The sequence below is a fragment of the Peromyscus maniculatus genome, chromosome 7 (genome assembly GCF_049852395.1).
Source record: "Peromyscus maniculatus bairdii isolate BWxNUB_F1_BW_parent chromosome 7, HU_Pman_BW_mat_3.1, whole genome shotgun sequence".
NCBI classification, from domain to species: Eukaryota; Metazoa; Chordata; class Mammalia; order Rodentia; family Cricetidae; genus Peromyscus; species Peromyscus maniculatus.
The window spans coordinates 464,505-492,370 of NC_134858.1; the positions used below are offsets into that span (position 1 = coordinate 464,505).

General features: G+C 37.7%; 1 protein-coding gene across 3 annotated transcripts in view; it reads left to right on the forward strand.

Annotated features, from left to right (window-relative positions):
• Positions 1–27,866, forward strand: part of Alkbh8 (alkB homolog 8, tRNA methyltransferase) — a 53,558-nt gene that overhangs the window by 21,462 nt on the left and 4,230 nt on the right. For 2 of the 3 annotated variants that reach the window (XM_015985615.3, XM_015985616.3), the window contains exons 7-11: positions 372–442; positions 2,702–2,808; positions 11,222–11,373; positions 13,012–13,268; positions 18,073–18,222. In XM_015985615.3, the coding sequence (XP_015841101.1) occupies positions 372–442; positions 2,702–2,808; positions 11,222–11,373; positions 13,012–13,268; positions 18,073–18,222 (737 nt within the window). The remainder of the gene's footprint in view (positions 1–371; positions 443–2,701; positions 2,809–11,221; positions 11,374–13,011; positions 13,269–18,072; positions 18,223–27,866) is intronic. The other variant, XM_042280419.2, reaches the window with a different exon arrangement.

Below are 27,866 nucleotides of genomic sequence, written 5' to 3' on the forward strand. Positions count from 1 at the left end.
TCTTAATTATTAATGTATTGGCCTCTGTTCTCCAAGTCCTTGAGAGTCCCAGTAATTATGGGAAAGAATGACTTGTATTTGTCTTCCACATTGACCTCTTAGGCTGTGAGTGGAAAATTTGTCTTATTTAAGTAGTGACTCCTGAGCCTTTATTTAAAGTCAATTCTCCATGTTGTTTTATTTTGAAATTGAGATACCCTGTTTTAGATTTAATTTTGTCAAGTCATATTCATTGTTTCCTATTAACTAAGATTATAGCACCTTCTTAAAAACCAAAAAACCTTTTCACCATAATTACGTGAGGCTATGTGTATACATAGTCTAAATCTACAATGGATGATGAAGTGATATTGTCATGTTTTCTATCTCAGGAATTCCTGCCCATATTGACACACATTCTGCATTTGAGGATGAGATCATTTCTCTCAGTTTGGGGGCAGAGGTAAGTGCTGAAGCATTTCTTTTCCTCCTCTTTTTTTTTTTTTTTTAAATCAGCTTTTAGCATATTTTGCCTTGCACAGTACCTTGTTTCCCCTATGGGACTATCCACACTCTAATTAAAATGAATTAAAATTTTAAAATAAAAAGGGCGTTGTTAGCACATTAGTTCCTACCAGAGTGGGTAGTTTCACCAACACCCCCCTACCTCCCCACCCCCACCACGCACTTTTTTTTTTAGATGTCCAAAGTTTTATCTTGTAGCTCATTAGATGCCAGGATAAATCTATATGTTTATTCATACATTTCATATTAGCAGTCATGTGAAATACAAATTTTCTCTGGTGTAGTTTGGCCCATTTTTGACCTACCTTTGCTGCATACCACATGGTGGTAAAAGATAGTCACCACATGAAATTGGATCATGAGAAAATGACAGAACTGAAATTCACATGCCTGAGAGTTCTACTCATTTAGGTTTTTTTGTTTGTTTTTTTTTTTTTTCTGTTGTTTTTTTTAGACGTAATTTTTTTTTTTTTTTGTCTTTGAGCTGGCCTGGAACTCACAGAGATACACCTGCGTCTGCCTCCTGAGTGCTAGGATTAAAAGTGTGTGCCATCACACCTGGCTACAGGTTAGACCTTTCTACTTAGGTAACTTGAGTCAAACCTTTCAGAAACTTTAGCAGAGGATTATTTTTGCCCCTCCAGGTAAAGAAAAGGCTCATGTTTATTTGGTGCTTGATTTCTGTAGTTGCACTTTGCTTGAGCTGCTAAACATGCAGAACCATGATTCAATGTGGTGAATGTAAGTCCCTCAACAAATGAGTGACCAGGCCCTATCTCCAGATTATTCCAACAGCCAGGCCTAGCCCCTTGAGGCACGTGGCCAGGCCCTGTCTCCCAGACTACTCTAATGGTTTTAATGGCCATTTCTAGCCCCTGGAGATACAGGTGACCAAGCTCTATCCTACAGAAAAAAAAAAAAAAAAAAGCCTAAGATTAGGTCACAAAATCTCACTAATCTCTAAGTTTGCCCCAATATCAGGCCAGAAAATCCCAGCAATCCCTGAGCTTGCCCCAAGATCAGGCCACCCTGGAAAGGTCTTCCTCCCAAGAAACCCTATATAAAGCCTGCCTCCTGTTCAGTTTTTTGGTGCTTTTCTCCCAAGCAGAGGCAACCACCCTCTTGTGTCTTTCCCAATAAATTTCTTGTGTGAGGTTTGTTGGGCAGTGTGACTTTGTATTCTTTGACTTCCAACTGCTAGGATATCTTTCCTCTCAGACCTGTAACATTTACAGTGTTTGCAAGTTACACATGTACTTTCAGACAGAAATAGAAAATATTTAAATCCAAAATAATCCTTGAAACATTGAGATCATCTCATCTAACTAGTGTTTGCTTCAAAATCTAATGTCTCCTGGAGGCAAGTACTGTTTGCCTCTCCTCCTCCTCCCTCTTCTTCCTTTTGTCTCTTTCCACTATATCTGTATAGTTTCCATCTCTGTAGCTTAAGCTCTTTGACTTCTCAACCTCTGCTGTACTCCTGTGATCTTGATGCTGTGGTTAAAGAACCAATAATGTTTGTTTGATATAGTAAAACCATCTTATCATTTACATATGTGGATTTTTAGTATAGAAGGTTTCAGAAATAATGAACATGGGAAAAAAGAACTAAAGTTCTTTTTCCATGTTGCTAATCCTTACTTGTAGATTTAGAGGGGCAGTGAGTAACATTCTTGAGTTTTCTTCCTTAAGTTGAGAAATTAAAAAAAACAAAAAGGGAAAGGGAAATCAGCATGTCTTCAGCTTTCTAATGAGAAAAGTGATGGCAGACTTCACTGTAGGTATGTGGCCAAGGAGACATTTCAACTTCACCTCTGAGTTACAGAAATACACTGTCTTTGTTCCCAGCACTGACTGTCTGCTTAGGAAGATGCTAGCCTTGTAACATTGGACCAGAAGGAGCATGTTAGATCCTACACACTGGCTGGTTCTGAAAAAGACTAAAGAAAAGGGCAGGGACCAGTGAGCCTGGCTGCAAGATAATGGGTCAGCTAGCTTTGCTGCTGTCATGGGAAGCTGTAAGCAAGGAGGTAGGTAAAAGGAGTGTTAGAGGAAGTTTTAGCTCTACTTAGCTATTAACCTAGAATAATATGGTCAGTATAAACGAACCATCCTTAATCCCTGGAATGTATGACACTAGATTCAGCATTAACCCTTCTTGGTGATAACTTTTTTCAACTTTTGTCTTTGCTCCAAGATTGTTATGGATTTTAAGCACCCAGAGGGTGTCACAGTACAAGTTATGTTGCCTCGTCGGAGTTTGCTGGTGATGACAGGAGAATCTAGATACCTTTGGACTCATGGGTATGTATTGTGATGACCTTAGTTACTGATGGGAAACTTTCTGCTTTGCGAGATTTCTCATTCTTTTCTGTCTGGGATGCTGAAGCCATGTCCTGTGCCTGCACATCAAATCATTTGTGTACAAGCCCTCCAAGATATATGCAGGTTTTTTGTTTGTTTTGTTATTTAATACACTACATTTTTATTCTGAAAAGATTTCAAATTTAAAGAAAAATTGTGTGTAATAGAGTAAACTCCCTCCACTTTTCACCTGTAGTTTTCAGTTATGAATACTTTGCTACATCTTTTACTTTTTCTCACCTGTTATCATCATTGCTTTTGCATAATCATTTAAGAGTAATTTACAGCATCATAATTTTTCTTCATTTTGGTGGGAATGAATCTTTAGTTGTTTGAAGACAGAACATTATACTGCTAGAATTTTTGTGTGAAAGTATATATATGTGTGTGTGTGTGTGTACAAATAATTAAAATAATGCTTAATTTTATATGAATTCCATTCTGCTTATAAATTTTAGCTGACACGTTTCAAATATTCAGGAAAATGATCATGTTATTGTATTAGTAACCTGTTCTAAGTTTTAATTAAATAATTATTGAGAATAGATTCTTCTCTCATTCAGTACATCCTGAACACAGTTTCTACTCCCTCCACTCCTCCCAGCTCCCTTCCACCTCCCCTTTCCCCCAGATCCACACTCCCAGTCTTTTTCCTTTTCAGAAAAGAGCAGACCTCCAAGAGATGACAGTCAAACAGGACAAAACAAGATACAATAAGACAAGGCAGCAGCCCTCTTATCGAGTCTGGATAAGGCAACCTAATAGGATGAAGAGTCTCAAGAGCAGGCAAAAGAGTCAGTGATACACCTCTTCCCACTGTTAGGAGTCCCACAAAAACGCCAAGCTAACAGCAGTAACATATATGCAGAAGACCTGGTACAGACTCATGCAGGCTCTGTGCCTGCTGCTTCAGTCTCTGTGAGCCAATGTGTCTTAGTTAATATTTCTATTGCTGTGAAGAGACACCAAGACCATGGAAACTCTTACAAAGGAAAACATGTAATTGGGGCTGGTTTACAGTTCACAGGTTTAGTCCATTAATGTCATGGTGGGAAGCATGGTGGCATTTAGGCAGACACGATGTTGGAGAAGGAGCTTGAGAGTTCTACATCTTGATCTGCAGGTAGCGAGATGAGCTAACTTGAGCTTCTGAGACCTCAAAGCAGACCCCCTAGTGACACACTTATTCCAACAAAGCCACACTTACTCCAACAAGGACATACCTCCTAATAATACCACTCCCTATAGACTAAGTATTCAAACAGATGGGTCAATGGGGGCTATTCCTTTTCAAACCATCACACCATGTGAGCCCTGCTTAGTTGATTTAGTTCTCCTGGTGCCCATTCATTCCCTCTTATTCCTACTTTTCCCTCTTCTGCGGGGTTTCTAGATCTTTGAGGGGAGGGACCTGATGAAGACCTCCAGTTTAGCTTCTTTCCCTCACATAAAGTCTGACTGTGGGTCTCAGCACCCACTCCCATCTGCTGCTGGAGGAAGCCTCTCTGATGAGTGGACAAGGCATCTATCTATGAATATAGCAAAATATCATTAGTGATCAGTTTGTTCAATTTTTTTTTTCCAGTCATGTTTTGTTCCTGGCCATCCAGGCAGTGTAGGGCATAGTCTCCTTGTAGTGTGGGCCTCAAGTTAAACCAAGTATTGGTTGGCCATTCCCACAGGTTCTGTGGTACCTTTGCTCTTGCATATCTTGCAAGCAGGACAGATTGTAGGTTGAAAGTTTTGTGACTGGATTGGGCCTGGTTTTTCATTCCACAGCCTACACAATATCTTCTTGAGCCAATTTGACTATAATGTAGTGGTGAAGGCTACATGTAGGAGCCTTTCCTCTCTGTAGGTATAGATGTAGATGTAAAATTTAGGGAGGAGCTCAACTTCTCTGCATTCAATGAGCTTCATAGATGTTTTACTCAGAAATGGAGCCCCACTTTCAGTTTCAAAGAATGATCTTCTGTCCTAGTATCAGCCTGGGTTCTTTAGGAATCTCCTAAGCACCCCCTCAGCCAACAACACAAACAAATACAACCCAGTCCCACCACAGGAAGCCTTGTCTGCCTACAAAAGATGGCCAGTTCAGACTCCATATCCTCTATGACTAGGAGTCCTCATAGATTCCAGGAATTTGCATTTCCACTCAACCCCTGATTCTCCCCACCCATTCTAGCTGTCCCTTCCTGTACTCTTTCCCTCCATCCCTTCCCACCCACCCCACATGATCCCTCTTGCCCCTGTCCTCATCCACCCCCAGTCCCCCATACCCTTGCAAAATCTACTTCCCCTTCCCAGAGAGGTCTGTGCTTCCCGACTAGAGCCCTACTTTTTACTAACCTCTCTGGGTCTGTGGATTTTAGTTTGATTATCATTTACTTAACAGCTAATATGCACTTATATGTAAATATCATATTTGTCTTTCTGAGTCTGGGTTGCTGTAGCAGGAATCTTAAATGGTCTTATTAATAAAATCAAACCTGGAGCCAGGTATTGGGGTAAATGCTGGAAGATCAGAGAAGCAGAACAAGCCACAGCTACCTCACCTCTCCAGTTCCTCAACTGATCCTGTTTCCTCAGACTGGAAGCCTCTGAGTCCTCATCCGAATGGGTCTCAGCTGAACTGCTGCTCAAAAGCCTGAAAGCTTAACCAGCTAAAAGCTTCTAGTTCCTGGTCTCCACGCCTTATATATCTTTCTGCTTTCTGCCATCACTCCCTGGGATTAAAGGCTCACTTCTTGGGATTAAAGGCGTGTGTCATCATGCCTGGCTGTTTCCAATGTGGCCTTGAACTCACAGAGATCCAGAGGGATTTCTGCCTCTGGAATGCTAGGATTAAAGGTGTGAGTGCCACCATTTTCTATCCTCTGTATCTAGTGGCTGTTCTGTTCTTTGATCCCAGATAAGTTTATTAGGGTGCACAATATTTTGGGGAACACAATACCACTACAGGTTGCCTTATTCAGGATAGTCTTTTTCTAGTTATATCCATTTGCTTGAAAATTTCATGTCATTTTTTTTTTTAAACAAAACAAAACTGAGTAATTCTCCATTGTGTAAATGTATCACATTTTCTTTATCTGTTTTTTTGTTGAGGAACATTTAGATTGTTTTCAGTTTCTGGTTATTATGAATAAAGCTTCAGTGAACATAGTTGAGCAGGAATCCTTCTGGTATGTGGTTCTTTGGGTATGTGCCCAAGAGTGGTTGATATAGCTGGGTCTTGAGGTAGATCGAGCCCCAATTTTCTAAAGAACCACAATGTTTCTAAGGAACCTCCATTGTTGCTCTATACGTTTGCAGGCTCACTAACAATGGAGTAGTATTCCCCTTGCTCCACATCCTTGCCAGTATAAGCTGTCACTTGTGTTATTGTTCATAGCCATGCTGACAGGTGTCATTCAGACATCCAGTTTTGACTAGCATCTTTGTTGAAGACGCTTTCTTTTTCTCCATTGTGAATTTTTGGCTTCTTTATCAAAAATCAGGTATCCCAGGTGTATGAATTTATGTCTGGGTCTTCCTTTTGATTCTGTTGATCAACTTGTCTGTTTTTATGTCAGTGCCATGAGATTTTTATTACTAAAGCGGTGATACTTCCAGCAGTTGTTTTATTGTTCGGGATTGTTTTAGCTATCCTGGGTTTTTTTGTTTCTCCATATTAGGTTGAGAATTGTCCTTTCAAGGGCTGTAAGGAATTTTGTTGCAATTGTGATGGGGGTTATGTTGAATCTCTAGATTGCTTTTGTTAGGATGGCCATTTTTACTATGTTAATTCTTCCAATCCATGAATGTGAGAGATCTTTCAATCTTCTAATATCCTTCTCAGTTTCTTTCTTTAAAGACTTGAAGTTTTTTTTTACATACATGTCTTTCACTTGCATGAGTAGAGATTCCCCAACATATTTTATATTATTTGTGTCTATTGTGAAAGGTGTTGCTTCCCTGATTTCTTTCTCAGTCTGTCATTTGTATATAGGAGGGCTAATGATTTTTTTCTTTTTTTAGTTAATCTTGTATCCACCTACTGTGCTGAAAGTGTTTATCAACTATAGGAGATCCCTCATGGAATTTTTAAGGTCATTTATACATAGTGTTATAACATTTGCAAATAATGACACTTTGACATCTTCCTTTCTGATTTTTATTCCTTTGATCTCCTTTAGTTGTCCTATTGCTCCAGCTAAAACTTCAAGTACTATATTGAATAGATATGGAGAGAACCTTGTCTTGTTCATGAAATTGCTTTGAGTTTCTCTCCATTTAATTTGATATTGGCTATAGCTTGCTATAAACTGCCTTTATTATGTTCAGGTATGTCCCTCGTGTCCATAATCTCTCCAGAATTTTTATCATGAAGGGGTGTTGTGTTGGAGCCCACTAGGTTTCCTAGTGGCTGTACCCAGCAGAACGGCATAAGAGGTTGATTGGACCATGGGCCTGGGTACCAGGTGACTGTAACTAGCAAGGTGAAGATCTTTTGCTCCACCCATTAGCATTGTTATAAATAGACCTTTGAAATAAAGTTCTGGGCCCGTTTGGATAAGGATCCAGGCCCATTAGAGTCTATCCTGTGTTTTCTCTCCTCCTTACTTTAACTAAGTCTCTTATCCCTCATTCCTCAAGAGTCCTGGGGTAAATAATGGTGGGGGCTGGTCCCCTAAAGTGTTGGATTTTGTTGAAGGCTTTTTTGACATCTAATGAGGTGATCATGAGGGGTTTTACTTCACTTTATTTACATGGTGAGTTACATTCGCATATTTTCATATGTTGAACCATCCTGCATCTTTGGCATGAGGCCTACCTGATCATAGTAGATAATCTTTTCTGATGTGTTCTTGGATTAGGTTTGCAAGTATTATATTGAGTATTTTTATATCTGTGTTCATGAGAAAAATAAGTTTGTAATTCTTTTTATTTGTTTAGCCTTTATGTGGTTTGGGTATCAGGGTAACTGTGGCCTCATAAAATGAATTGGACATTGATCCTTCTATATGTGTGATTTAAGCTGTCCTGGTGTTTCTTTTACAAATGGGATGGGGAGCTTATGTTTGGGGCATAGATAAAAAAAAATTGGGAAGTTGTCTTGGCAGATTTTTCCTTTGATGAATATGTGGTGTCCTTCCCTATCTCTTTTGATTAATTTTAGTTTGAAGTATATTTGTTAGATATTAACATGGCTACACTAGCCTGCTTCTTAGGTTCATTTACCTGGAATATCATTTTCCAACCCTTTACCCTGAGGTAATACTGTCTTTGATGTTGAGGTGTGTTTCTTGTATATAACAGAAGAATGGATCCTGTTTTCGAATCCATTCTGTTATTCTTTGTCTTATTAGAGAATTGAGACCATTGATATTGAAAGATATCTATCAATGACCAATGACTGTTAATTCCTGTTAGTTTATTGTTATTGTTGTTGTTGTTGGTGGTGTGTATATGTGTATGTCTGTGTGTGGGTTTTTGTGTGTGTATGTGTGTATGTGTTTGTGTGTGCTTCCCTTCTCTTGGTTTTGCCCGTGTGAGACTGTTTATTTCTTGTGTTTTTATGGGTGTAGTTAATATCCTTGCTTTGGACTTTTCTTCTAGCACCTTCTGTAAGGCTGGATTTGTGGATAGATATCATTTAAATTTGACTTTATTGTGGAATAATTTATTTTTTCCGTTTATGGTGATTGAAAATATTGCTGGGTATAATAATCTGAATAATCTGAACTGGCATCTATGGTCTCTTATAGTCTGCAGCAAATCTGTTCAAGCCCCTTTTTGCATTTAGAGTCTCTATTGAGAAATCAGGTGTAATTTTGTTAAGTCTGCCTTCATATGATACTTGGTCCTTTTCCTTCGCAACTTTTAATATTTTTTCTTTGTTCTATATGTTTGTTGTTTTGATTATTATGTGGTGATGGGACTTTCTCTTTTGGTCCAATCTATTTGGTATTCTTTATGTTTCTTGTGCCTTTATGGGTATTTCGTTGTTTAAAAAATTTTTCTTCTATGATTTTGTTGAAAATATTTTCTGTGCCTTTGAGCTGGGAATCTTCTCCTTCCTCTATTTCTATTATCCTCAGGTTAGGTCTCTTCATAGTTTCCCAGATTTCCTGAATGTTTTGAGTCAGAAATATTTTAGATTTAACATTTAACATTTTCTTTGACTGGTATATCCATTTCTTCTATCATATCTCTTCCATCTCTTGTATTCTGTAGGTGAAGTTTGCCTCTATAGTTCCTGTTTGTATTTCTAAATTTTTCATTTCCAGAATTCTCTCAGTTTGTGATTTCTTTATTTTTTTTTTCTATTTCCATTTTCAGGTCTTGAACAGTATTAATTTGTTTCCTTTAACTGTTTGTTTGGTTTTTCTTGGCTTTCTTTAAGGTATTTATTCATTTCCTCCAATTGTTTGTTTTGGTTTTCCTGGCTTTTTTTGGTCATGGGCAAGGCGAGGCTGCAGGCTTAGGCTGTTGCAGAGCTGTGGCTGACCCTGAGGATTGGGTCTTGGGGAGCAGGGAGACTGGACAATGTTGGCAGCTTTCCTGGTCTTCTGGTGGTGTGGACTGTAACTGAACATGTATTGTTCACTTGTGTTGGGGGCTGCGTGGTTGAGTAGGGCTTGTCTGCCCAAGATGAAGGCTGGGGCATGGTGAGGAGATGGGGAGGGGAGGCCAGGGTGGGATGGTTTGTGGGATTCAACAAGAGGGGGAACAGGCTGCAGCTGGTGTTCTGTTGCAGCCCTAAGGCTACCCTGAGAATAAGGAAACAGAGAAAGTAGCCTGGTTCGAGGCTAGCCTGGTCTCCAAAGCGAGTTGTAGGAAAGGCGCAAAGCTACACAGAGAAACCCTGTCTCGAAAAAAACAAAAAACAAACAAACAAAAAAAGAAATGGCCTGATTTTGATTTTTTTTCATGGCCATTAAAATATTTGCTCTTAAATGCTGTCTAATCCATTTTCTCAAATATTCATAGAATTTTGAAAATAAGCATGTTTTCTTTTGGGGTTCAGGCTTTTTATATTGTTGCTCATTCTTAAAGTTTTAAGAATAATGGCGTTATAGTAAGTGCAAAATAAGAAATTACTTTGCATATATATGTTGTGAAAACATTTAATCTGATCTTGGATATGGTAAAGCTTCTTTGTAGTTGGACTTTTTGGTGGAACTGTCAGCTCACCAGTAATGACACAGAGACTATTATTGATTATAAAAGCTCGGCCGATAGCTTAGGCTTTTTTCCAACTAGCTCTTGTAACTCAAATTAACTCATATGTTTTAATCATGTTCTTTTACATGGCTTGATTGCCTTTAATCTGTATTGCCCATGCTGCTTCCTCCGAGTCTCCTGGCATCCCCTCTTCTTCTTCCCAGCATCCTCTCTGCCTAGAAATCCTGTCTAGCTATGAGCCATTCAGCTTTTTATTAAACCAATCAGTGACACATCTTCACAGTGTACAAAAAGATTATTCCATAATACTTCTCAGATAAGCGTTTTGTCTTCTTCCCAATATCCTCTCTGCCTGAACTTGACCTTGATATCCTCCCTATGCTAATTCCCTGCTGGGTTCCACCCTCCTGAATGCTTAAGGGAAGTTCCTTGTCTGTGTATCATGCATATCGAGCGTTAACAGCTTAGATGCAAGATTGTAAAGCATCGGTTGCGGACTTCTGTTCTCCCATTGTGCTGTAAGCCTGTAATTTAAGACCTCCTCCCTCCTTTAATAAAAGGCATTTGGCATTAAAAAATAATAAAATAAAATAAAAAGAATTGCTTGCCAAATCCCCTCCCCCACCAAAAGAAAGTATCTTATGTCCTTAAATGTTAACAGTAGTTATTTCTGGAAGTTTGGATTGTAAGTCATACTGATGTTTAAAGCTGGTGTATGAATTGTACATTCTTTGTTATAGTTTTAGGAGAAAGAAAAATAAATCTCAACGTTATTTTTTTAGGTTGCTATTAACATTTATTACATTCAGAGTGACGGACTGTGTGTGTCTGCATTTGCATGCTATGGAAAGAGATGGAGGAAAAGGTGGAGGTAGTCAGAGAAGGGGAAGAAAGTGATAGAGAAAACAAACAGTATCCCAACTATTGAGATGCTTGTTAAGATCTTTGGTGAAAGGGAGAATAAATTGAAATAAGCATGGCGGCATAGGAAATCAACTTGATAATAACCTTTTGATGATTTTTCTGGAAAAAAAAATCCCAAAATGCTATATGTACATTCTTTCCAAGTGCATTGTAATTTGTAGAGTGTCATAGATTTGAATAGGTATGTTAATTCCAACATTTGTAGTGCTCCCTAAATACTGTCACTATATGCCAAGTAAGTTATTTTATTTTTTGTCTTCAGAATTACACCCAGAAAATTTGATACTGTCCAAGCATCTGAACAGTTCAAAGGTGGAATAATCACCAGTGACATTGGAGACTTGACTTTAAGCAAGCGGGGAATTCGAACATCATTTACGTTCAGGAAAGTGAGGCGTATGCCCTGCAATTGTAGTAAGTCTCTAATTTCATCTGTGCTACAATAGAATAAATGTGGTATGGAAACCCTTTAAGGCCATCAGTGTTTATATTCTTTGAAGGCAGAGGCTATGTTTTATTATTTATTTACCTGATATTTGGTCCTTTAGTATTGCTGGTGCCAAGAAAATGCTTTAGTTTTTGAAGTAATAGCTAAGACTGTTGGGATTGTAAGGCATTAATTGTGCAGAAATGGCTTTTGTTGGAAAGGCTTGTCAGGCTCTTGATTTTTCTTTTTTATTCCCAACAGAGAAGTTGGAGATGACAGATTGCTTGTGTGGGTGAGGGTGACTCTAGGGGAGTAAGTAGAGGTTTATATTCTAGTCAGTTTGAAAACCTGGATCTAAAAAGAACTGCACGCATAGGATGTTGTTCTGTCTTGTTTATATGAGTGTGTTCTTCCCTAGATTAATTTCATGGACTCAACATAAAATTCCTTTACTTTATAAATGATAATTTGTTATGAGAGGAATCAGAGAATGCTTTTCATATCACAGGTGTTTCAGTTTGGGATAGCCTGTAACAATAACCATTATATTTAGCTGCAATCTTAAATAAATAAAAAATCTTTTCTATCAGGACTGGAGACATGGTTCAGTTGTAGCTCTTTTGGGGGACCTGAGTTTGCTTCTTCCCAGTGCTCATGTTGTCGGGCTGTTACTCCAGCTCCAAAGGATCTGATACCTTCTGGTCTCCACAGGCACCCCCCTCCTCCATGGCATACACACACAGAGACATATACACATGAATAAAAATACAAATAAATATTAAAGTGCAAAGCCTCTTAGATCTGAAGATGATAATCCTGTTAAAAAACTTGAAATCACTGTATTTGTGAGGATGAAAATGAGTTTTTGCTTATTTTGCTAACACTGTTAATAAGTTTATAAAGTGCGATACTTTAAAGATGTTTGGTATTTGATGAGTCTCACACTGCTGGCAGCCTTATAAGGTACAGAAACTAAAGCAAAGCTCTAGTTTTTGAGCTACTTAAAAATTTGGTTGGACAGAGAAGCTAAGTTTCTTATGCAAATGTTTCTTTGTTGTAGAAAGTTATTAATTGTAAGTGAAACACTAAAAGCATTTCACTTAGTCTTTTTATTCAGTTTATAGATTTTTTTCTCCTTTTTTTCCTCTTCCTCTTTCTTCTTTGACAGTTTGATGCATGTATAGTAAATTTTGGTCATTTTCACTCACCATTACTCTTCTCCCACTGACTCTCTTTTTCCCAACAGCCCCCCCCCCCCCCCCCCCCGCCAACTTCTTACTTGTTTTGTTTTCTGACCAGTTATGTTTACTTAGAATTACTTGCTTGAGTGTGGTGTAGAATTATTTTCTGAAGCTGTCCATATATGGATTTTACTTGATACCCTAGTCTTTTGCATAAAAATAAAGTTAACATTGCTTTACTTATTATTTAATAAATTTAGTTTTGATTTATTATTTATTATTGATTGATTAGTTGAGATGAATCTCACTCTATAAGCCTAGGCAGCGTGGAACTCACTGTGTAGTACAGAGTGCCTTCAAATTCTTGGTGGTCCTGCTGCTCAGACTCTCAAGTGGTGGCATGTGCAACCACACCTGGATGCAGAGCTTTTTCTTCTCATTTAGGTTACTCCTCGGTCTGTGACAGACAGAGGAAGGCCACACCTCCCTCCCTTCCAGAGAGTAGTAAAGAAGCATGGCAGCTGGAGCAAGAGCATGTTCATCGTGTATATGATTTGATTGCAAGACACTTCAGCAGCACAAGGCACAGCCCATGGCCACGCATAGTGGAATTCCTGAAAGCTTTGCCAAGTGGTTCAATAGTGGCAGATATTGGATGTGGAAATGGAAAGTACCTTGGCATCAACAAGGAGTTATATATGGCAAGTAACTCTTGCTCCTGTTTTTTTAATTTGAAAAAAATGGGGGGCGGTTCATACATGCATACTGTATTTAACATCATTTTCATTTCTTCCTCTCCCAATTTCAGTTCCTCCTATGTTTCCTTCCCTCTTTAGTTTATGACCTCTTATTTAACTGTTATTGTCACTGTATTTATATGTATGTATAAATACAGCCTGCTGAGTCAATTTATTGCATGTGTGTGTTTGTGTTTGTGTGTATATATGTGTATGTGTGTATGTTTAGGGATGACAGTTTGGGATTACATAACCTATGAGGGGCACTCCTCCTTGAAGAAGACTGATTCTCCCTCTGTCAATAGTCACTAATTGTCCATAGCTCTTCATGCAGGAGTGGGGCCTTGTGAAATTTCTCCCATCCACATTAACATGTCAGGTGTGTTGTCACTGTTCAGGTCTAGCCATAATTAAGCAGCCATATTGTTGAGATCCATGGGTGCAGCTTCACTGTCATATATAGAAGATGCTGTATTATAGCAGATGTCTTGTTCCTCTGGCTCTTAAAATCTTTCTGCCTTCTTCCATAATTTTTCTGCTTTGTGCATCTGCTTTACCTTTCCCTTGTTAGGATGCTTCACTATAGAAAACCTCTCCAAAAATTCCTTTCTAATCTATAGTTTATAATCATGAAATAGTTTATTGATGATCACATTACAAAGCTTGGAACTGAACTCACATCCTATGTAAGAGCAGTATGTGCTCTTAACCTCTGAATCATCTCTCCAGCTGTAATGTTTTCTTCATAGTTTTAAAAATTGTGTGCTTATGTATGTACATATATATATTCTTTTTAAAAAGTATTTACTTTACTTAATATATGTTTGTGTTTTGCCTGTTGTGTATGTACATGTACCATGTGCAAACCTGTTGTTATCAAATGCCAGTAATGAGAATTGGATCCCCAGGAACTGGAGTTATATGACAGATAATTCGCTACCATGTATTTGTGCTGGGGATCAAACCCATGTCCTCTACAAGAGTATCAAGTGCTCTGTAGCCCAAATATTGTGTCTTTTTAAGAAAAACAAAGCCCCTATTCAGAATATTGCTGAAAGATATTTACCTATCTGTATTCTATTACCCTAGTAAACTAGCTTATAATATTTTTTCTTTCTTTCTCTCTCTTTCTTTTTCTTTCTTTCTTTCTTTCTTTCTTTCTTTCTTTCTTTCTTTCTTTCTTTCTTTCTTTCTTTCTTTCTTCCTTCCTTCCTTCCTTCCTTCCTTCCTTCCTTCCTTCCTTCCTTTCTTTCTTTTTTCTTTCTTTTTATTAAGGTTTTCTTTTCTTTTTTTCTTTTTTTTGGTCTTTCAAGACAAGGTTTCTCTGTGTAGTTTTGATGCCTGTCCTGGATCTCACTTTATAGCCCAGACTGGCCTCGAACTCACAGAGATCCACCTGCCTCTGCCTCACAAGTGCTGGCATTAAAGGTGTGCGCCACCACTGCCCGGCAGAGTATACTTTCTTATTATTTTACCATAAATATTTAATACCATAGTTTATGTAATTTGATAATGCATAACACTTTTTCTCATTTTTACATTAATTGTCTCAAAGTTTCTGGAGTTTAGAATATTTAAATTAGGTGACATTCCTGTATTTATGGTTGTTGTCAGTTAAGCACTGTTTTACGTAACTGAAGGACTGGGGCCTTAACTCTGTGGCACAGTGCTTTAGCATGTATGAGTTCTGGGTTCCAGGGTCCACCTCCAGCCGCATGTACATGCATGCATACACACATACAAATAACCTATTTGTTAGGAGGGTAGATTTCCAGATGAGTATGTATGCTATAATAAAAACACATGAGTTTTCACCGTATGCAAACATGTGTGTTGAAAGACATTGTGACAAGAAGAAAAAAATACAGATTTTGGTGATAAGATGATCAGGTTTTAAAATCTGTGGTCTATTCTCGGCAAATTACTAACTGATGATAAAATTTTATCATTTCTACTGTGGAAATATAACTAACTCAAAATATGTTACAAAGAATATGCCTGGGTGAATTTAATACAGGTCAGTGGCTCTTAGCCTGGTTAGCTTTTTCTATAATTTGTGTTATTTTTAAAAATGAATTTTAGAAGAGTGGTTATTAAGCTAAAAGTTGTGGACATTTTTATGGTAAAAATTAAAGATAGTATGACTAATTGCTTTTTAAATGGCTGTGCCAGTTTGTGTTGTCAACATTATGTAAAGAGAGATTTTTATCACACTGCCATTACTGTGAGACATTTTGATTTTAAAACTGTGTAGGAGTCCTTCTCAATGCAGTCCCCTGTCCACTCTGAAGTGTATGCTTTCCTTCCTCCCTCCCTCCCTCCCTCCCTCCCTCCCTCCCTTCCTTCCTTCCTTCCTTCCTTCCTTCCCTTTCTCACCTGCTAAGGTAAGCATTACTTGCTTGCTCTAAAAGTTATGTTTGATAGTTTAATAGTAGAAAAGGAAACTTTATTTTAATGATTTCTTTCATGTTTTTTTTAATATTTATTTATTTATGTATACAGAAGGGGGCACCAGATCTCATTACAGATGGTTATGAGCCACCATGTGGGTGCTGGGAATTGAACTCAGGACCTCTGGAAGAGCAGTTGGTAATCTTAACCTCTGAGCCATCTCTCCAGCCCCTCATGTTTTAATTATATTTCCACAGTCACATATTTAGGGTTTTGGCTTGTTTTATTTTTCTTTGAAAATTTTAAAAATAAAGAAGTTGCACTGGGGAGAAGGCTCTGTGGGTAAATTGCTTGTCATACAAGCAAGTTGACCTGAGTTGAAATCCTCAGAATAAACAAAATTCAGATGTGGTAGAAGGTGAATGTAGTTTACTCTCTCCTCCAGTGAGATAGGAGATGGAGACAGGAGAATTCTTAGAAGGTTTTAGGTCAGGTAGCTGGTGTACATTGCAGTAAAACAAGAGATTCTAAATTACGCAAGGACTAACACACATGCATGTGACCATGCTCACACATGAACATGAACATGAACACATGCATACACATAATGTGTACACAAGTAGGGAAGAGTAAAGAAAATATTTTTAAGCCTAATATAAATTTTTATGTCCTTAATCTCTATCTACCACAATGAAATATGGAGCTTTGCAAGAGTTCTCGAGTTCATGTTTTTTGCTTATAATTAGGCCATCTTTCTGCTATATTGTGGAGAATTGTATAGAATTATTATGAATTATCCTCAGTATTTATAGCAGGAAGAGAAAAAACATGATTTAACTACGTTTTGTGGAAGACTCCAGCAAAACAAACGAAAGATGAAAGTCTTGAGCCAGGCATGGGCCACTTCTCCATCAGTGGGATTTGTATGACACATTGCCTGTGCTTTCTTGTTATTGAAAAGGTATGCTATATCTAAACTGTCAAAAGCATCTGGCAAAAGGAGAGAGACCTTTCCTCTTATTTTACATGGCTACTGTTCCAGTTTTCTTTGTTGTTATTAGCAACTTTCTTCTGAATAAACTATTGAGCCCTACTTTTAAAGCTTTGTTTTATAGTCAGACTGGATACCTTTCTGTTGACTCTTAGTAAGATGCAGTTGTCAGTTATGACTGGGCATACTTATGGCTTATGATAATTTCTGAACTGAATTTAAGTGTAAGGAAATGTGGCCAACATAAAACTGTATATATTATTTGAATGGTGTTTCCAGTCTGAGTTTGTACTTACTGGCTGAGTTGTATAGCATATGGATGAAAATAAAGAAATGTGATCATCCAGGCATGGATCTTAAACAAAGGGAAGAGTTAGGAATGGTGCCAATCCTGTTATTAATAGTCCCTTAGGACATTCCCATATTGAATTTTACCTAGTAAAGTTCTGGCTTTCATGGAACTCAATTTGTAGACCAGGCTCACCTCGAACCCACAGAGATCCACCTGCTTCTGCCTCCTGAGTGCTGGGATTAAAAGTATGTAACACCACTGCTTGGCTAGTTACAAGTTTTTACAGAATAAAAAGCGTTACTCATTACTGGATTGGGTTATAAAGAAATGTCTGGGAATAATTATTAAAAGATTGGTTAGTGTTTTTTGAGTCCCTTCTATGACTTCCATAGCTTACATGTGCACTTCACAGTTATATCTATATAGATATGCACGTTTCTACACATGGGCATACATAGCACCATAAAGAGCTCGATGTTTGTATATATGTTATTAAACAGAACAGTTATTTTGAAGATGGGAAGCCCTCAGACACTTTCACAGAATCAGAGGTGGTCATGGGACTTATTGGGCTTTACCTGCTTGGGGAGGTAGAAATACTTGCTCTGCTTGCTGCCTTCAGTGGCCCTGTTCCCTTAGGATGGTTTTCTGATACAGAAAAATTTAAACAAGCATAATTTTACAAACTGTGAATTCAGCATTTTGTTCTTTGTAAGGCTAGGGGTTTAACAGAAAAAAAAAAAAAAAAAAACTTAATAGCTTTAAAAAATGAAATAATATTTAACAATGATAAAAAAAAAAGCAAAAAACAAACAGGATTTCACTATGTAATACTGGCTGGCCTTGATTTGCCTGCCTCTGCCTCCACCATGCTGTAATTAATAGTATGTGCCACCATATCTGGCCCAAATTCTCTTTTTTTGTTTGGTAATGACTGATTCTCCTGACTGTAGTCATGACTTGGTACTGATTCTTATGACTTGTAATGTGGTTGTTTGCTTATGTATTTGAAGCATGTGTGAGTAGTCTAAGGTATGAAATAAACCTCTTGTGATATGTAAACTAAATGTTACAAATTTCTTTCCCTATAACAGATTGGTTGTGATCGTAGCCAGAACCTTGTGGACATTTGTAGAGAGAGGCAGTTTCAGGCCTTAGTCTGTGATGCACTGTCAGTTCCATTCCGAAGTGAGTCTTTTGATGCTTGCATCTCCATTGCTGTCATTCACCATTTTTCAACTGCGGTGAGTATTGCTTCTCCCTCTGTAAAAGCTTGTAACTAAAGTGGCAGGAAAAGTTTGTATGTATGTGACTCAGTATAAGCCTTTCCTTAAATTTTTTTTCTTTTATTTTTCTAGTTTTTGTCATGGTTTCAACATGAAGTATCCTCCAAAAGTAAATAAAAAAGGCTCATGTGTTGAAGGCTTGGCCCCAAGCTGGTGGCTCTGTTGGAAGGTGATTGGGTCATGAGGGTGCTAACTCCATCAATGTGTTAACTCATTGATTACTTTATGCTGCATAGACTATGAGGAAGTGGGGCCTGATTTGAAGTAAGGAGCTCACCAGTAGAGTGACTTTGAATGGCATTCTCTTCCTGGTCCCCTTCTATCTGCTGCCTGGCTGCCATCAGGTGAGCAGCTCTGCCAGGATGCCTTCTTCTCTGATGAGTCCATTATAGCCCTAGGAACAAGAAGCCAAGTGGCCATGGAGTGAAACCTGAAAGTCTGTGAGCTAAAATGCATCTCCATTTTACAATTGCTTTCCTCAGGCATTTCACCAGTGACAAAAACTGATAACAGTTCTCTTTGATTACTTACCTCATAGCCATACTCTAGTTTTTCCTCTTCCCTTAGCTTGCTGATTAGATAGTCTTTGGTTATTTATAGTGGTTACCATGGTGCCCAATATCTACCCATGACCTTAGTCTACCTTGAGTTGTGATGCTTAGCCCTCTTAGCAATGTAAGACATCAGAACACCACTTAGCTCCTCTGACTTCCACTGTGGTATTGTTTTTTATTAGTTTTGTTGTTTTAAGCTCTTGATATTTATTTGTACTTTTCAATATTTACTCTTTCTAGTCTTCCTTCTTTGAAGCATTTTTAAAGGTTTCTGAAAGACTAGCTTTCTTTTGCTTGAAGAATTCTCTTTGCTATATTTATTTAAGTATTTATTTATTACTAAGTATTTAAATATTGGTAGCACATCCTCTTTTTGTGTCATTAAACTCTATTTAAAACAATATTATTTTGATTATACTTTGAATTCTAAATTGATAATATGTTCTACATTTTGCTACCCTTTTTAAGATTTCTGCTTCATTCTTGGTGATTTATGCTGGCTTGAATTCTAGCTCAATTCTCTGTGGAGATATATGTAATTTACTGTGAAATTAATGTGTTAATACTATTCTAGAATTTATTTTATATCTTCATTGAAATTTTTTTTCTAGTTTTATGGACGTATTAGCTTAGTTTAAAGTCCCTTAGGTTTTATTCATTCATTTTTTAAAAGGAAAAAAAGTCTTTTCTTGTTTTATTCTTGACTGGACACAGGATAATAGTTGTTTTAACATGTTAATTTATAATCTAAGTCATTTCAAAGTAATTGAAATGGTAATATATCAAATTTTTAATTTTATTTGCATTTACTTACTTTAGAGTAAATGTGTGTATGTGGGTATTGATGTGAGTGTCCATTTGCCATAGGTACTTGTGTAGGTCAGAGAATAGTTTTGAGAGTGAATTCTGCCCTTCCAACATATGGATTCTGTGGTGGTATTGTGTTCCCCAAAATATTGTGTACTCTAATAAATATATCTGGGGTCAGAGAACAGACAGCCACTAGATACAAAGGCTAGAAAATGGTGGCACTCACACCTTTAATCCTAGCATTCCAGAGATAGAAATCCCTCTGGATCTCTGTGAGTTCAAGGCCACATTGGAAATAGCCAAGCATGGTGACATACGCCTTTAATCCCAGAAAGCCAGCCTTTAATCCCAGGGAGTGGTGGTAGAAAGCAGAAAGATATATAAGGCGTGGAGACCAGAAACTAGAAGCATTTGGCTGGTTAAGCATGTGGCTGGTTAAGCTTCAGGCTTTCCAGCAGCAGTTCAGCTGAGAGCCATTGGGATAAGGACACAGAAGCTTCCAGTCTGAGGAAACAAGACCAGCTGAGGATCCGGTGAGGTGAGATAGCTGTGGCTTGTTCTGTCTCTCTGATCTACCAGCATGGACCCCAATAACTGGCCTCGGGTTTGATTTTATTAATGAGAACTTTTAAGATTCCTGCTACAGGATTCTGGGAATTGAATTCAGGTCATCTGAAGTGTAAATCTAATTAATCTTATCAATAAAAATCAGGAGTCAGATATCAGAGTAAAAACTTCAAAGATCAAAAAAGCAGGAGCGCAGCCACAGTTGTTTCCTTCTTCTGATCGTCCAGTCCAAAAAGCCTGAGACCTGTCTCCACCCCACCTTATCACTTCCTGTCTCCTCTCTGTATAGACCTCCAGACATCTCTGGTTATCTAGTGGCTAGCTCCACCCTTTGACTCCAAGCAAGCTTTATTTGTCAAAATACAAGCAAAAATCACACAACATTCCCCCTTTTTGTCTAAATAAAAAGTGAAAGTTTTAACTAACATAAAAAACTATATACAATAAGTACATAATTATATACAAATATATACAGGCAATAATTACGTTAACAATGACTAATCCTTTTGCATTTGACAAATTCAGAGAAAATACTCCAGTATCTATCCTATTTTGGTGAGTCCAAAGTGTTCTACCTAATTGACTTTCTATCCTAACTTGCATTACCCACTCCAAACTATCTTTTTATGTTTCGCAACCTTATACACTTTACACCTCTTCAGTGAGTTTCTTTTCTGAGTTTGGTAACAAGGAAAACTATAACTATAACAATCTAGTCATCAACGCCATCAGAAACGTGAGAAGGATTTAATATTACCTGAGTAAACAGGAAGTGCAAAGCAAACAACTTCTAAAACTAAGAAATGACAGAAACAGCTGGCTGCCTGGACAGTCACTCAAGGTTCCTCTGTAACATTGGGGCATTCATCTACAGCGTATAGGCCTAGAATATCTGACAGACTTTTCTGTGAAGCAGGATTTTTGAAGGAGTATTCCACTTTGTCATGGTGAAGTTCAACAGTCACTTTCTTTTCTGTCCTGCTTGTTCAATTTTAAAAGCATACTGTCAGCAGTTGAGGCAAGGGCAGTTTCTTGCCCAGTTGCTAACTTTTGCCACAAAGAAGTAAACTCCATATGGAGTTTTTTCAATGCCCATCATCTTCTCTGAAGTAGATTGATGCTGCCAGGAGCAGACATGTCTCATTGTCTTTAAAAATAAATAAATAAAAAATAAAAAATAAAAAAAACTTATGTTATTAAATCATCTGAAATGCCATATTCTGTAGATCTCTAAAGTGTTTGAAGACCACTTATTTCTGCTTGACCTTGAAAACATACCTAACCTGACTACAAGTTTGATCGAAATAGGTGACTACTAATCTGTATTTCTTTATTATCCTAAATAGTTTGTAATAATAACATTCAAGAACTATAAATTTACATGACATTGTTAAATGAGCTGTATAGGCATAATACCTTGAACAAAAGTAGAAATACATGTACAGTATATTCTAGCAAAAATAACCTTAAGTTTGTATCAATATATAAAAATATCTTAAGAGTAGAAACATATATACAGTATAACAAAAATAACCTCAAATTTGTATCAATATACAAAAATCCAAGCCAATGTAAAATATTTAAAACAAGAAGTTGCTTTTTTGGTTTAAAAGCAGATTCAATAATCTACCCTTTTATCCTATCATTTCTGTATTCCCCCTTTTTCTTTTCAGAACAAGATCTCTGAATCTAATCTTCTTTGTTCTGCTTTTTTTTTTTAACCATTACTAATAACAACTTGTATCCTACCCCCCTAAACCATGTCAAATGTCCATAACCTACTGAGTAACCAAAAACTACCTACCCTGTAGCTGGAGAGTTTTTCTCCAGCTCCTGCCAAGCCCTGCCAGTCCCAGAGCCCACTTATAAAATAAACACACCAACTCTTACATTATTTAAACTGCCCGGCCATTAGCCTACCATTGTCTAGCTCTTACTCTTATACTAAGCCCAATTTTGTTAATCTATATGTCACCACGTGTTCTGTGGCTTTACCTGTTGCCTTTACGTGATGCTCCCTGGACTGGTGTCTCTCCCTGCTGCCTTTCTGTCCTTTTCTTTTCTCCTGTCTGTTAGTTCCGCGTATACTTCCTGCCAGGCTACTGGCCAATCAGTGTTTTATTTATCAAACAACCATCTACAGCAATATGCAGCAGATCTCAAAAAGGTTAAAGGACCATAATTTGTTATGTACATCCATAGTACAAAACCATAATTCCTAATTACCTGATTGAGACTCAAACTCAAAATCATGTATAGGAAGCTAGATGAAGTGTTTTTCTAGTATTAGTACCCTATATGACCATTAATATCATGACAAAAAGGTATATGTATGTATGTATATACATACATACATACACCTTATAAGATATATGTATCTTATAAATTTTGAGATAATATTTATACATTAAAAAAAGCTTTAAAGAGTCAAAATAAAACCAAAGGAATATGAGATTAATGGCAATAGATTAGTTTGGTTTGGGTTTTTTTTATTTGTTTGTTTGTTTTTGTCCCATATCAGGTGGCTCTTCTGACATAAGACAGATTTTGGATTTTCCTTTAATAAGCATGCTTAGGTTTAGAGAAGGAGAGAGCCACACTCCAACTCCAAAGCCAAGTTTAATGTTTAATTGAACTAGGACTACAAAAAGACCATTTGCATTATGTGTCTGTAGAGAACAGCAGAAACAAACATTTGGGAAAATTTATGAAATTTTATTCTGTTGGAAATGTGCTATATCAATTGACCAATTTAGTCTTTTCCTTGGGACATTTTCTCTGGATGATTTGTCCTTTCTCCTCAGATCCAGTGGTCTTCGAATTCCTTACCTGGATACATTCATTCTCCTGGAAAGACAAAACCAAAACCCTTCCCACACCCTAACTTTGGGGAGTTTCCCTTTTGGCAAGTTTTAGCTGATTAAAAAAAAGCATTTGTTAGTCTTATAAGTTAGTTTAGATTGTGTGGTCATGCTATTTGATGAACCATCACCTCTTCTAATCAAGAGGTCTCTCATTCAAATCTAATTTTTATAATATTTGTTATATGGTTTTTCTTGATATTTTGGTCTTATTTTCTCAAGCTGACCTATCATCCAAAGCAGTATGTTTTTTTACAATAGGCATTGGGCCCTTTATTTGTTCTGGGGAGGAGTTTCCTCCATGGTGACAGGGAATAGGGGAAATGAACCAAATTTGACATGGGGGCTTACAAGAGATCCCTTACGTGTCCCTTGTTGATCTGCATTCATTTGTCCAATGTCAGCTTTTGCCACACCTTCTGCATACTCCAGAAGGCAGGGGCCTTCTGTTTGCATTATTCCTAATAAATAAATAAATAAATAAATAAAAATAAACACATTGTTTCTAGGAATGCTGTGCCTACAATCCCTTTTTAGGTGACCTTGTTTGCCACAATTAAAACACCTGATATTTTGATTTTTCCTGAAGCGTCTGGTAATCATCTCTCCTATCCAACCATCATCATATTTATGAGATTCAGTATTGACTGTATCTTGGATTCATTCCTCTATGGGTGCTGATCTTTCCTTTAAAGGCCTAATTACCCTTTTGCATTGTGAATTAACATTTTCAAAAGCCAAATATTCAATTATTACTTGTCTACTTTCTGAATTTGGTATCATTCTATTTTCAGCTCAAGTCAGTCTTTGTAAAAAATCATTGAAGGTTTCTTTTGGGCCTTGTATAACTTTGATAAATGACTCAATTCTCTTTCTGACTTCTTCAATTCTGTCCCAAGCATTCAAAGCTGCTGAACCAGGGTGTGGTCATCATATAAAGACTATCTTTGTACATCAGCATAATCATACTTTCCAAGAAGTTATTCATGGGAAATTTTAATACTTTTAGCCCTACTTCATTGTTCAATGGTCCTAGCCTCATCTTTCCACCAGGTCCTCCACTGTGACTGAGGACCAGGTTTTAATACTGCTGCAACCAAGTCTTTCCATTCTTGTGGGACAATTCTGTTACTAGTTGACCACAAATATATCATCTGCTCCACAAAAGGTGAATGCATGCCATATGAGACTATTAATTCCTTAAGTTACCCCAAATCTAACATTTCCACGGGAATCCAGTCAGTTCTTTCTTAGCCTGGGGGATGCCTATCATTTGGCAGTTGTTCCTGTAAGGAGATTGGGTAAATTAAAGTTGATTTTTTGATAATCTTGGGCTGTTCCTCTCTAATTTTAGAATGTAGTGGTGAGTTTGGTACTCCTTTAAATTCCTCTGTCTGTGTCTGAATATCTCTATTATTTATTTTAACAGGTTTTTCTAGTGCTTGTAAGTTATCAGTCAATTTTTTTTCTTTCCCTTTTTTTTTTTTTTTTTTTTAGTAATTAGTTGTAAGGCTTGCATATTATCAGTGGTAACCATTTCTAAGGCCTGTATCATGACACTCATATCAACCAACTTAGAATTATCAAACCGATGTTTATAATTGACATTATGTAAATCCCATCCATGTTATTTATCCCCTCATTTAATTGTTCCATTTTATTTTATTTTATTTTATTTTTTATTTTTATTTTTTGGTTTTTCGAGACAGGGTTTCTCTGTGTAGTTTTGGTGTCTGTCCTGGATCTCGCTCTGTAGACCAGGCTCACCTCGAACTCACAGAGATCCACCTGGCTCTACCTCCCAAGTGCTGGGATTAAAGGTATGCACCACCACCACCCAGCTAATTGTTCCATTTTTAAATCATCCGTTATGTAATCATACAGAGACCTAACTCCCTCCATTGTGATAGTATTTCCCATTTTTTAATGTGGGAAAAAACTCTTTCTCTTTTTTATAAACTACTTCCCCTCTTTAAGAATTCCCAATTGTCTCACCAAATCTTTTGATGACGATGGGAAAGTGGGAGGCTGGTTGCTACTGTGTAACATGTCTAAGTGGAAAACAGCTTAGCTGAGAACAGTGTCAGCAGTGTGAGGAGAGGGTCCAGGGAAAGCCCACAACCCATGGGAGGGGGAGCCAAAGAGCCACCCTTCTGCAACAGGTATTGTGAAAACAGCACTTGTGATCAGCACAAAGTGAGAGCACAGAGCTACCTGAAGGCAGAGCTGACTGGTTGTGAGGGCCTAACTCCAGCAGTGTTTGGAGCCCAAGCACCTGTGGAGTTTGCATAGAGAGGCTGCAACAGAAAAATCTCAGACTTGATCAGAGGGCTTGAGGAAGAAAGGGAAATCAAGCTGATGGTGTGGTGACTCCACTGGATACAGTTCCTACATGCAGCCCTGGTATGTGCCAGTAGGTGAAAAGCCACTGGCAAGCAGCTTTTTTTGTGAATTTGTGCCCCAAGAGTTGGGTGCCAGAGAAGCATAAATCTAATTGATCTTTTCAGTAAAATCCAGGAGTCAGATATCAGAGTAAAAACCTGAAAGATCAGGGAAGCAGGAGAATAGCCACAGTCGCTTCCTTCCTCTTCCACTATCCCATCCAAAAAGGCTGAGATCCTGTCTCCACCCCACCTTACTACTTCCTGTTTCGTCTCTGCACAGACCTCTAGACCTCTATGATTAACTAGTGGCTATCTCTGCCCTCTGACTCCAAGCAAGATTTATTTTTCAGAATATAAACAATATCACACAATAATCATCAGGTAGTGCCGAGAGCTTTTACCTACAGTGCCATCTCCCTAGTCCAAGACATACAATGTTTAATTCTTAATTACACTGAATACAGAATAACTGTTTATAATATACATAGCTATTATATTGAATTTTGATTAACTAAACTTTGTCTCTGTACAGAAAATAGAGGACAATAACTACAAAACATTAAGATGAAAATAATTGTGTAAACCCAGTCTCATTTCCAAGTAGTACATCGCTTGGTTTTTATCTGGGTTAATAGAAACTATAGCAAGTAGCAAGTCAACTGGAAGAAATGTGAGAAACTTACAAAACAATTTATGAGACCAATAATAACATTGTTAAATGTTATATTAGTTTTTTTTTTCCCCGAGACATGGTTTCTCTGTGTAGCTTCGCGCCTTTCTTGGATCTCACTGTAGACCAGGCTAGCCTCGAACTCACAAAGATCCGCCTGCCTCTGCCTCCCCAGTGCTGGGATTAAAGGCGTGCTCCACCACTGCCTGGCATTATATTAGTTTTAATCCATATAAAAACTAAAACATCTGAGAGGTAGAATGATCATGGAGCCTACTTACTGAACTTGAATTCACTTCTCAAATATTCAAACAGTTGCCTTGTTGAAGCACTGTATGGATTTAGAAAGTTGTGTTATATAATTTTACATCTTTTATAAAAGGATAGATAATAGTGGGCAGAGTATTTCTGCACCGACAGAGGCCATACCTCATGGTTAATTGGTGGTAGGAACGTTCCTAAGTCTAATGAAAATAATAACAGTTATCTCCTTTTCTGTCTGTAAAAACTGAGGGTAAAGTTTCTGAGAATACATAAGAAATTGAAAACACCTTGACAGGTAGCCTTTCTGAAAGGAAAGCTATTTTGCTACTTCTTTTCTTGTATTCCTGGAAGTGATGGTTACAAAGAATCCAGATAAACTGTGAAAAACATACTCCAGAGTTAAATAAGTGAAAGTTTTCTTCATTTTCCTACTAAAAAAAAGGAAGAATTTCATTAAACCAAAGTATCTCTGTCTCTTTGTCTCTCTCTATAGCTGTCTCTGTCTGTCTCTCTCTCTTTCCCTCAGCAATAGTTATACACCCTTTCTTTTATATCTACAAAAATGTTCTTGGGGCTAGAGAGGTGACTCAGTAGTTCAGAGCATTTTATGTGAAAGTTTGAAGACCAGAGTTTAGAACCTAGCACCCACATAAAAGCTGGGCGTGGTACACACACACACACACACACACACACACACACACACACACACACACACATACTTGTAACTCCCATGCTGAGGTGACAGAGATAGAAAGATTTCTGTGGTTACTGGCTGGTAGTCTAGCAGGCAGTCTAGCTCTAGCTAGTGCTAGGTTCAAGGGACCCTTTGTCTAAAGGGACCAAGATGGAAAGTAATAAAGGTGGACACCTGTTGCCTTCTTCTGGCTTGCAATTTTATTTTCCTAGTCTGTCTTTGCCTCTGGTTTTTGGGCTTTGGTCATGATTGCTTTCAATATATCTCATGTTTATCATCATTATTATTGTTGTTATTATTATTGGATTCTGGACCTACAACTACATGTAAGCTGATCACTATAATTCTTTAAGGATTGGCTTTCTGCTCTATTGTAGCCAGTTTATAGCTACTTATTTCTAACCCTCCCTATGGTTTCAGGTTAAGCTTGGTTTATATCTCTGCCATTGTACCTTGAAGACCCTAAAGTCATCTTCTGTCTCCAGCATTGTTTGATTGCTGAAACCTCTGCTTTGCTTTCTAACTTCCCAGCTGCTTCTCTGCTGAATTTCTTGGAGTTTCACCAAGGAATTGCTTCTGTAGCATAGGAACTGGACGATGCCTTTAGAAGACTTTGCGTGTAGCCTTTGTAGGCATTTCCCTGCACTTCCTCCTTTTTCTATAATTCTGTCCCCTGCATTCCAGCTGCATTGACTTCCGTGTACTCAGAGCCTGGTGTCCTCAGGCCAGGGAATCTTTTGTTTCCTGTGTGTAATCTATTTCTCACACTATAAATTAAATTCATTCAGGTCTAGTCTG